The sequence below is a fragment of the Neovison vison genome, chromosome 1 (genome assembly GCF_020171115.1).
Source record: "Neovison vison isolate M4711 chromosome 1, ASM_NN_V1, whole genome shotgun sequence".
Taxonomy (NCBI): domain Eukaryota; kingdom Metazoa; phylum Chordata; class Mammalia; order Carnivora; family Mustelidae; genus Neogale; species Neogale vison.
In genome coordinates, this window is record NC_058091.1 from 1,686,058 (window position 1) to 1,698,250 (window position 12,193).

The 12,193-nt window shown below is 46.4% G+C and overlaps 1 protein-coding gene across 15 annotated transcripts in view; it reads right to left on the reverse strand.

Moving 5' to 3' along the window:
- Positions 1-12,193, reverse strand: part of AFDN (afadin, adherens junction formation factor) — a 128,942-nt gene that overhangs the window by 65,602 nt on the left and 51,147 nt on the right. For 12 of the 15 annotated variants that reach the window (XM_044242373.1, XM_044242355.1, XM_044242348.1 and 9 more), the window contains exons 7-11: positions 10,434-10,545; positions 9,177-9,344; positions 6,318-6,362; positions 1,733-1,827; positions 491-753 (exon numbers count right to left, since the gene is read on the reverse strand). In XM_044242373.1, coding sequence (XP_044098308.1) covers positions 491-753; positions 1,733-1,827; positions 6,318-6,362; positions 9,177-9,344; positions 10,434-10,545 — 683 coding nt within the window. The remainder of the gene's footprint in view (positions 1-490; positions 754-1,732; positions 1,828-6,317; positions 6,363-9,176; positions 9,345-10,433; positions 10,546-12,193) is intronic. The other 3 variants (XM_044242332.1, XM_044242381.1, XM_044242313.1) reach the window with 1 other exon arrangement.

Below are 12,193 nucleotides of genomic sequence, written 5' to 3' on the forward strand. Positions count from 1 at the left end.
AAAGAATTACCACTACCGAAATGGAAGTTTTACTCCCTTCCCCGGCACAAAGTTTGATTAGATGGCCAGCGAGGACTGTGGTTTTCGGTGACGGCCACAGTGCAAGTCCTCGGACGGGCACCAGGGGGAGCTAAGATACCCTTCCTCCTGTGAACACTTCACACTGTGTCCTTACCACAAGCAGAAAAAGACACCTCCACAAAAATTGGTGATATGGGGATGATTACATAAAATACCACAGTGCTTCATAAAAGAATAAACTACTGGCTAAAAAAACAAAATTTAAAACTATTAAGAACCAGCCACAACTTCCAATTTTACAATAAAGTCAGGATCCCTTTCTTCTTTCCTCGGCAACCGACCCAAATCAACAAGAACAAACCACACTTTGATTTTAAAACTGCAACAACCTGTAACGTATGCCTAATTCAGATTCTCTGACACATAAGCCAAGCCACTCTAAATCTCAGAGCTGATGGAGAGCAGTTACCCAGGCTTCTGTCTGGGAGCCTTGGCCGTCAGGCACCCATCCGCAGATCTCTTTGCCAGAGCGTGGTCCTGGCTGGGGTCCACAAACTTGAACACATGTGAGGCCCCAAACTGCACTTTCATCCCACTCTGCAGCATGGTTGTCTCCGAGATGCGCTGTCCTTCCACGTAAGTCTCGGCATCCATGCTTCTTGGCGTGACAGTGACCACTCCATCCATGTTTGTGAGGTCACAGTGATGGGGCTGAATTCCTGATCCAAAGAGCTAAAATAAAAATCAAAGGAACGTTCATCATAAAGGACACGTTATTTAATAACAACAGAATTTCTGGGGCGCCTGGTGGCTCAGTTGGGTAAGTGGCTGACTCGATCTCAGCTCAGGTCTTGATCTGAAGGTTATGAGTTCCAGCCCCATAAAAACAAAAACCAAAACCCCAGCATTTTAAAGCCATGAGTTCCTCTTTTATGAATACAAAGTAAACTAGATTTCTGGTGCTTTTTAAGTGTATTCCTCCCCACAGTATGAAAATAAGTAAACACTGTCAAAATAGTGTCAAAGTAATAGAACACATTATGTTTAGCACGGAGCAGCTTGCTTTGAGACACACCGTAAATCTGAACTGAGAAGTGCACGGTCACCTGAACAAACGCCAGCGAGGTAGGAAGAAATCTGGGCAGGGTGTTAGGATTACAAATTCCATTTACGTGTTTTACTGCTGTGCTGAAGGAGGGCACGTGAGAACTGCAAATGACACTAACTAACCTGACCCACCATCTGCGACTGGGAAATTGCCCGCACAGGGGAAGGGCAGGCTGCCGGAGCTCAGCTGAGTTCAATCGGGTAAGGAACGCTGGCCTCCATTTAAAGAACACACTATGCTGTTTCACTAAGTCCCTGAAAACCCCACCTGGCTAACATCGCACCTACAGTTCAGGGAACACCCACTGCTACGGGCATCAGACCGAGGGGCAAGCTATCTCCCCTAATCCTGAAAAAGACCCATGAAGTCACCATCACGACCAGGTCGGGTTTCCAGAGGTGGAGAGTGAACATAATTTCAGTCGTTCTGTTCATGCTGAAGCAAAGGAAGTGACCCAGAGGACACAGTTCCTTACATTAAAACATGAAGTCTTTCCAGTCCATCCATGCATCGCTACATGTGGCAGACCTTAACCGTGGGCCCCTTCCCCCTTCCCACCCAAATGTAAGCGCTGCCCAAGGCGCTCGAGCCGCGCCCATGCACCTGGATGGAGTCCTCGTCGAACTTTTCCGTCCCAACCTCAGTGACACTGAGCTGAAGGCGGTAAAGCTTGGGCTTATCTCTGGAGTCCGAGCCGTCTGCGGAAAGAAGAAAAAGCTTCATTTGCCAAGTCTGATGTTCTTGTCATGGTATTTGAAGCAAGCCAACAAAGCAAGTGAACAAAAGGTCATCTTAAAAACGACTAACGGTTCTCAGTTCTCAGGGTTTCATTTCAAAGAACTCTCCAAATTTTAATCATGCCACATACCTAACTGGATATAGAAAATTTAAATTAAGACATCGACACATTAGTTTCTGTTTAATCTCATTTAAGTTGCTAACATCATCTATAAGCAACATTTTCTTATCACATAAAAGAAATTTCTGCACCGCGCAGGCCTGGATTTTTGTGAATGACTCTGAAGCATAATTCTACGAGGCAGACACACGGCCCTTCCCCTCGGAGCAGGCTGCTCTCCCAGCAAACGTCCACCTGTAGAGCCCAGGGTGCTGGAGAGACTGATGGACATTTTCAACGTACAGCCTCATAGGTCATCCAGTTCTCTGGACCCCAGTCTCTGGGGATGAGGCCCGCACATGTACCCACTGAAGAATCCCCAAGCGATCCCAACACCCGCCCCTGACAGTAAGTTCCAGTAAGAACTACAGTGAAAGTGCTTAGATTTCCAGAGTGGGATGTGTGTGGGGTGGGGGTAGACAGAAAGGGACACTGGGTTTTGGGGGCTTTGTCATTTTACACCTCTGTAAACTACGGACATTTCCACTGCCCTGTGCATGAACGTCTATGATGGGGATGGCGTGGAGAGAAGGAAGAAGAACCAGGGCCAAGACATCCATCCTTATACCCAAACGCTCCTTCCCTTCTCACCTACTATACTCAACCTCACACAAGATGTCAATCGAAGATTTATTCTGATTTCAGAGATGTTAACACACAAGGAAACATGGCTCACAGAACTAATGAATCGTGACACCATCTCCCAGCTGTGAAAGCCAACCTAGCGTGGGTATGCAAAGTTCTAAAAGGGCCACGTAGAGTCTCTCTGACCTACTTGAGTGCCTTAATAACTTGCTGATTCCCTTATTAAGTTGCCAGTTCAACTCTCTGGTCCCTGGGACCAGGAATTAAGCTGTGAGGGCTGCAGAAGGTAAGCACCAGAGTGCACGCAGGGTTCAGACTGCGACAGTCTCTCATCTGTGCTGCGGTCTGAGCTCTCAGACAAAACACACGGTGAATACAAAAATCTGTTACAATTGCTAATTGTAGAGCACACAAAATAACATTCCAATCACAACATTTCTCACTTCTGATATCTTTCCAAAACCTGTCAAATCTGCGTGACGGGGAGCTGTCCGTGAGAGCCATGAGAAAGCAGGGCACCATCTACGCTTCACAGCTCCAACAGCCCCACTGCGTGCGCCGGCAAAGGAAGCCTTATCTCTAGAGAGTTCTATTTTCAACTCCAACTCCACGTCCTGAACCGAAGTGAGGCATCGGTGCCATCTGAGCCTTTTCCCGGAGGTGAGCAGTCCCCTCCAGGGCTGCTGAGTCCGAGTTCCCGAGAAGTGCAAACTACTTTGCTGCTCTGAAAGCACAGGCGGGCCCAGGAACCACTGCCCGCCAGCAAGTGTTCCTCCACCCTCCACAGCGCCACGGGCTACTGTGCCTTCCTACCGCTAACCCTAGTCCACGGTTCCCTCCGTTTCCTTGCCCCCGCCCCCACCCCATCCTTGATGGCTAGATTTAAAAGAAAATCTCTTGATCCTGGCACTCAGTACAGCGTCTGGTCCACAGAATATATTCAACAAGGATTTAATTTATTAACAACGAATGATTAGTAGCTAAAAATGAATAAAATAAAGCAATGTGGTTGCACAGAAATTATATAAATGAATTACAGAGAAAGCAAAAGAGGCAAATAAATGATGAACTATGATTTCAAAACAAAGCTAAAAATACAAGAGTATGAAAAATACGTGTTTAGGGGTGAAAGAAAAAATTCACATTAATATTCTTAATTTTGAGTGCTTCTGAAAGGTATCTTGTGACTAATAAATGGATAGTATGTATTTTCTATGTCAACAGATTTGCAAGTGTAAAGAAAAAGGGGGAAAACCAGATTTCCCCTCCCACGCTTCCTTTCTCGCCACGGCACTACACGGGACACCGCCCCACTCACGGGGAGAGGCAAGCTGCTTTCCCAGTCCCGCTTTTCTTACACTTCACAGCAACAGGAAACACAGGTAGAGCCTTTACGGATAGATTCTGAATAACCCAAACGGTGGCCATGGGATTTTACTAGACACAATGCTGTTTGAGTCGGGGAGATGCAGGCAGGTAAAAAAAAACTAACATCTTTCTTTTTGGAAAGTCTCACTCCCTTCTCCTTCGTAAGAGTACGAGGGCCATCCCATGGGCGTTAGTGAACACAGAACAGTGTGGCCTAAATAGTACCTCGTGTTCTCTTCCTTTCCTCAACTGAACAAGAGCCCCTAGCACCTTTCGTCCCTACAGATGATGAACCGAAGCAGCCCTCCCATGGACAACAGTGCTTCTACCAGAGGGTTTTCGGGCCTTTTCTTTACGTCACAATGTAGAATTAAAAATATATGAAATATTCATGTGATTTGAAATTTAAAAGGCACAGAAGTATACAGTGAAAGGCACCCTTCCTTTCCTGCCTTAACTCCCCACCCAGAAGCAAATCTTTAAAATCTGTCTTATGCATATATCATTAAGCAACTCAATACACGTATTTTTTTCCCTTTTTTTTTGCACTGGGATTAGAACACCAGTGAAATGCGCATCATAGAGCCCATGGGCAGTCGGTGGGACACACTGACACAAACACCAGTTTTCGATCTGAAGCTGCTCGTGTCTCTGAACGCCCTGAATGGTACTGCCCATTCGGGTGTCCCTAAGTAACTACTCACATTGTCCGAATCTTGTTTTTCTGCTTTTGCTCTTTTTTTTTTTTTTTAAATTTGAGATATAACCGGAAATTTTCTTTAGTATTCTAAATATTAACAGGAAACGGACCATTATGGACACAGCATAAGGGTATTTTTAAAGAGCACCTTTGTTCTGACAACAGTTCTCTGCCTCCAGCTCTGCTCAGGCATCTGCCGGTTCCCTGGGGACCGCCGGGCGCCGTCAGGGCACGGCGCTGGGTGCGGTTTTGGCCGTGCCGCTGAGCGGAAGGCAAGGGACTAGTCCACTGAAGGAGCTGACAAAGGGCTCCGAGTCCCAAGCACGGGAAGAAGCTGACCACACATTCACATCCCCGCAGGGCTCACAGATTAGTGAAGTAACAGTTCAACTAATGATCAAGTTCCTGCTGCTTCCTGAAGCCCAGGGCCCAGAGCTCATTCTCACTGACGCCACCGAGGAAACACACGCACTCCGCTGAGACGCAAATGGAGAACTAGAAGCACTTTGGTCGAAGTTCTGATGAGTTTATTCTAAGCATTTTACCGCCACGTAAGAAAGGAAATGCTATTTTCCCTCTCGTTTCCCTTCCTTTACGAATAACAAAACCATGAGAACATTAAACCGTCCTTTTCAGGAATTAAACAAAATAAAAGGAGGTCTTAGACTCTACGCATATATGAGTATTAAAAGAGGTGATAAATATCACTTATTTATATGTTTGTTTAAAAAGAACAAAACCCAAAACTGCAAGTTCCGTTAATATCCAACGACCGTCCGTACTGTCAGTTTGGAGACAGTCCAACGAACAAATACAAGCTGCTAAACGGGGGTAAACGTTACACGGCACGGGGGGCATCTGCCACATTCAACATGTAAGAACAGAACACTTAAAAGACAAAAACAGACAAAAGAGTATTTCCATAAAACCAAAAATTAGCTGTACTATGGAATATGATGAAGACAGAGATACACAAATCTGAGAAACGGGTTCTACGTAAGAAAGCACATGTTTGCTAATAAGAAGAAACAAATTTCAACCAGGAATCGAGGAGAAGCCCAAGGACCCCCTAAAACCTGGTCCTAATGTGACACGCTAGTTCCCTACAGGAAGATGTGAGTAGGAGTACAGACCAAGCATATGGCTGAGTCTTCCTCTCAGCTTCCCAAGTGCTGTCAGACACACGCCACTGGTGGGGACACCTCTTCCCCATCAGCACTACAGCCCGGTGTGTGACCGCAGAGCCCCGCCCGCACACCTCTGGGTCCTAGGTCATTCTTATCCACCATCCTCACTCTTCCCCTGCCAACCCCGTCCTCCCCCAGTTTTTCCCCTCTTCCTAACCTTTTCTGGGGTGGGTGGGGAACGGGAACACAGCCTGTCCAATTTCTCACTCTAGACTTCGCCTGAATAGAGGAACTGCACATTTCTGTAAAACTGGCTTCTGTAAAATAGCGAATGTGGCTCATGGCACACATACTAGACACCACCAAAGTGACGGCATGTTACGTTTCTCAGAACGAAGTTATGTGTATCAATTAAGAAACCAATACATAAAATGTTTGGCCAGTAACATTATTTTGCCCAACAGATTGTTAGTGCTCTAGTTAAAAAAGTAGTATGAAGCATAGCATTACCTTCGTAAGTGTGATAGTTGTAGTAGGCAAAGTGATTCCTTCTCCCTGGGATTAGAAACACATGCACAGGACCCAGGTGAAGGCAGCATCGGCAGGAGAGAGGCCATGCAGGACACGCGGGAGAGGGAAGGAGGAGAGAGACAGGAGAGGGTGAGCTGCAGTGGGACACCTTTCAAAGGAGGAAAAAGCACGTTTCACCCATAGCTTGCGGAGCTGTGGGGGCAAGACAACAGCGGTCCCGCAGTGTGTGTGTTAGAAACCAGTGCACACTGTTAAGGAAAACACCAAGACAAAAGGTGAGTCACCGGGCAGCCAGAGAGCAAAGTTAGTTCATCATCTGGAAGACGACCACCCAACTCGGCTAATGCCTTCTGTTAAAAGAATACATTCAATTCCGAACCAAAGAATTACATGACTGTTTACCCCCATTTCTCCAAAAGACAGTAAAGACAGTGTAAGGACACACCCACATCTCAAAAACCTCCCACTGACCGCTCCTGCACCATGGCCCGACCTTGAGTACTTGCTTGGCTGGTGGTATGTCCTGCAGAAGGACAGCACGTATCTGTTCGGGACAGATCAACATCTACCGGCACGACCTGCTCGCGAACAGACGAGGAGGTCGGGGTCGTCCAGCAGGCCGCTGTGCTCCACTAATAACGATGGAAACGGCCAAACACAGCTCCACCGCTGCGAGAAAGACCACGCCCAGCCTCCTGGCCGCCACCAGTGCTCCCCCTGCAGCCAGTGGGCGCCGAGGTGTAGGACGGGCCCCCGTGGAAGGACCGGCAGAGCCGTGGGCAGCAGCCCCAAGCCCTCGGAAGGGAGCCAGGCTGCGGGCGTCCCCGCGGGATCTTGCTATGGGGGCGCAAAGGCCGGCGCTCACGGCTCTCCCCGAAGTAGCCACGCGGCGAAGGCTCAGTAAAGCAGCAGAGCGCCGCGAAGGGAGAAGCGTGTTAGAGCATTCACCCGGTATCTGGTGACAAGCACTCGAGAATTCATTTTTATCTATGGCCTGTCATCCTCCCGTGCCTACAAAAGTGTCTATGTGTGTTTTTAGCTGGGAATACAAAAACATGAAATAAGCCATCCAACGGCAGCTCTCACTAGAATGGAAGTTTCCCGGGTCGCTGGGCTTCTTCTGTTCTGTGGCTGCTCCACCCTGAAGGCCCAGGACGGGGAGGGTCTGACACCTAAGTACAGACCAGTACTTGTCGGAGACACGGAGCACGGACTCTCACCCTAAGTCTGCGAGCCGGGCCGACCACCTTCCCGCTACTCATCTGAAAACTGCTGTGTGCAGCAGATACTTAGCAGTTCTAATATTCCTAAATCCTCAAAAAACTTGGAGAAAACAATCATTAGTTTCTAGCATGTAACGCAAAATTTTAAACAGCAGACCCAACGCCTGAGGACCCCGAGCGCCTGTCGGCTGCAGCACAGCAGCCGGCCCTCCGCCGCCGCTGGCTCAAACGGCCCCAGCTCCGCAGGCCGCAGCGCGCAGCAGGACCGCACGGGCCTCCCACGCACAGTGAGGGTGTGAGTGACTTCTCCAGCCCGAGAATCGAGGGACAGCAACGCCAACAGCCGGCCTGCAACAGTCCTCGGCCGGACCCGGCTGCACCCGCAGCACAGCCCCGCGGACTGGGGATCACAGCGCGTGAGGAGAGCAGCGCCTCGGGGGGCCGTCCCGACCCGCCCTGCTTGCGCCGCTCACCCGGGGACCACAGGCGCCTCTTCTACGCGGCAGCTCCAAGCTCGTCCTCAAACACAAATACCCGTGGATCCCGGAAGAGAAAAATGTGACCCAGTCCAAGCAAGCACAGATGAGTGACACAAACATTCTGGCTTCCTGCTTTTTCCGTCCTAACTGAGCTTTATCTAAAAGCAGTTCCGGGGCATCTGGGTGGCTCGGTCAGCTGACTTTGTGACTCAGGACTCTGGTTCAGGTCCTGATCTCAGGGTCCTAGGATCAAGCCCCACATCAGGTTCCCAGCTCAGCCGGAGTCCATTTGGGATTCTCTCCCTCTGCCCTCCCCCTCACCATCCCCCCAAATAAATAAATGTCTTTAAAAAAAAAAAACAACAAATAAAGGCAGTTCTGGGAGGGAGAGCTCAATGCTGCGTTCTTCACAGCACTTCGTAATAGAGATTACACACTACCATTTGAACCAAATGAACAAAAACAATGTCCTGTAGCTGAATGATAAAGTATCATATACATACATACACGTCACATCTGTACACTACATTGGGATACGTGTGGGAAACACTTCTGCACAAATGTCAATGTATTTCTCTACCCTGTGGCTAACTTAGAACAACAGCTTTAGCTTAATTAAGAGAGCTCTAAGAAAAAATATTCAGAGGTCTAACATGAAAATAAACTTAGTCTATTATTATTTTAAAACCAAACAGATGTTCTTCCTCTTACAGATGGATTTCTTACATGTATTGTTAAATTTAAAGATACCTTTCTAGACACTGTTCATACACACAAACTTGCTTCTACTAAATTTGTCCTAAGAGTATATTTCAGTGTGTCATTTTTAGTATTTTATAAAGTTATTTTAGAAAAAAAATTTTAAAATGGACCATTTAAACTTCTCCTTCAACTCTCCATATTCACCTATTTTAAACTTTGCTTTTCAATATTCATTTCTGTCCATGTGAACTCTATTTTTATGTATACATATGCATATCCTGTGACCTTAAGGTTCTGGTTTTTTTAATGTCATCTTATAAGAATAACTTTAAAAAAAAATGGCCTAAAAAAAGGTTGTCAGCCAATAGAAAGAATACTTCAATAAAATATAAACATCTGAAGCTAAAACAATGTTTACTGATAGTACTTCTCACCTGGGCTTAGCTCTACTAAATAGGGCAGCTTCTCGGGCGGAAGTGCAGAGCCATAGCCTGACCCCTCCACTTTCTCCTTGCCCTTCGCCAGCTTCCCATCGACGTGTTTCTTAGTTTTCTTTGGGATATAGTCTGGTGGCCTCCTCTTCAACTGAAAGACTAAAACCCCTAGAACAGTGCACATTGTCAATCATCAAGCAGACTCAAATCAGCACACAAGGCCAAACGACTCACCGTCAACTCTTCTAAGATCTACCAAGAAAATGTAATTTAACATCTCCCAAAGAGTGACTGAGTGAAGGCTTACCCAATTTATACTTTTACTCAGTGGAGCAAATTTTAGTCACTCATGTCCTGAAAAAGTCTACTAGCAATTTCCAAAAATTATTTCAAATCAACTACCTTGATTAAGAGCACATCACGTGCTTGAGAACGACACAGCAGCAGTTTAGGACCCAATGAATGTTCACACTGGTAAATCGTGCTGTGGTCAGTAAGCACACACACACACACACGAGCATGCACACACAAATGCATCTCTACAAATATATTTTCAGTTCATCTGATTTTTATTTGATCCAATGGAAATAACTCAGAATTCAAAGCAATTCGACTTTATAACACAATTTAACTTTTACACTGCCTAGAAAGAGGTAAACTAAGCAAGTGTACTTTAAGCTATCGGTCGACACTACTGACAGGACGAACAGGCAATCAAGTGTATGTCTTCACGCGGCCAAGGCCTCTGCTCAAGGCCAGCCAGCTTACAGAGTGAAACTGAAAGCAAGATTTCATTGGAAACACAGCTTTCAGCCTTTGCTGCTCCGAAATAACTAGGGGAACCTGTCTGAATGGTAAAAAGTCTGGACTTCTCATTGGAAATGACTAAATTCCTGGACAATCTCTAAGGCTGCGGGTCTCCATGCCCATCAGCAGCACTCAGGTGGACGGGCCCCTGCTGCTGACTCACACAGGGACTCACACAGGCTATCCCGGTGCAGGAAGAGAACCTTGCTGGAAGGAAAGGACAGGAGTGTGACCTCAGGACAAGGGCCCACCGAGGAACCATCCAGCAAGCCTAGGAAGGAGCTACAAAACCATATGGCAGGATGCACGCGCGCGCACACACACACACAAACACACACACACACCCCGACATGCATGCGCCCCTGAATCCTCAGTTGGACAACTAACATATCCAGCAGAGATTTAATGTGTCATATAAACAATTCTTTAACAAACAAAATTACCCTTTACCTTTGTCACTTGGCCATTCCCTGAAGATTTGTAAAGGACACTCATCATCATCAAGGATAATTTCTTTAGCACCTTTTTCATCGGAGTGCTGGGCTCCGGGAGGAAGCATAACCTGAAAGGGAAAAATAATGAACTGTGCTATGCCTAAAAATGAAATTACCAGGATTTACAAACCAGAATTTATTGTAAATAGAAGTCATGGTAGAATTAAACTGATCCAACACTAGACAATTCCCCAACTATCAACGGAAGGACAACAGCTTCCAAGAAAAGGCTTAGCCAGCTTATTGGGCCCTTTTATCTACCTGCCCCTCTGGCCCCCAGAAAGAATACAGTAATTTTGTTTGTTTTTTAACAAACTCTTCTGGGGAAGGGTGGTACATAATGGTCAAATTGGGAGTAAGTTCTTAAGGAAAGATTACTCCACTACTGCTCAGTCTCTGGTCCCTAACCCACATCTGTGTCATCAAATAACTGGTGCCATGGTCTCGTCTACTGTGAGATCTCTCAAGACAACCAGCACCTGACAAGGAAACAGCACAGCACTCTTTTTCTTACAGAGAATGTGTCTTTATGATGAAATCTGAATCAGACCATTTAGCTATACCACTGGGCTAATTCAAAAGACTACATTCAGAGACACTCTTAAAATTCATAATGCTGTATTAATTTTTATGTTTTTATGGTAGCCAACAGTTTTCTTCATGGTCTGAGAAAGCCCCCAGTAACACAGAGGAAAGATCTAGGAGACAGCAGCCCAATAATCTCCCGCACGGCCTAGACGTCTGCCCTCCTTCGTTCTCCTTTGCTGTTAAAGCAAACCAAAACGCAGTCACAGAGACTCAGGGCAGAAGCGAAGCCACAGGCGCGGGAACGTCATTCCCAGCCTACGGTACCGCAGTGACGTTATCTACCACTCACACTGTCACAGCCCCTACACCGAATGGGTCAGACTCCTCAGAGAACCCTGAGATTTCTCTCCACACTGCTTCAAAACAATCTGACAAAGACAAATGTATTGTAACACACTGTCTTGCTAAAATAATTAATCTTCCTTGTACTGCTCTGTATTGAACCTAGCATTTTGGGCTTAGAACACACAGAGTTCGGAACCTGATCTTCATTTCTCTCGTGTCCCGATCCTTGTCAGGCGTCCTGGCAGACCGCAGACATGCCCGACTACTCAGAGCTCTCAGATGAGGCCGTGAGTTCCACATGTCCATGCTCTCTGGAGCCTAAAAGGCTTGTTTCCCAGCGTCCATGTCTAGCTCAAGTACAGCTCCTCCAGGAAGCCCTCGCTGACCACCACTCTCATTCCAGGGCTCCCTGATTTGTAATTCTCATGCTTGGTTTTTCTGTCTCCCTTTAGTATAAGTGCTTTTAGAGACAGCTCTTGCTTTCGTGACCCCACAGAGTACCTAACGAGTAAAAGGAACTTACATATTTACTGAATAATAGCTAAAATAACAAGTGAGTGAAGATGGAAGCACTACCTATCACATAACTGGTAAGACGGCAAACCAAGAGAAGAAAGAGTATCTAATTCAAGATTAAAACAACAGTCAACTCCCTAAGCTTATGAAGTAATATTTACAAAGATATAATAGAGCAGAAAAACTCAGAGCCAGACACCCTCAAAAGAAAACATCAAATGACCCAAAGCAGGCTTTTGTAACTTCAGGACCCTGATTTACGGTGCCCTTTCACATCTGATTTTCATCAGTAAAAGTATGGAAGAAATTAATGAAAGGGGAAAAAAT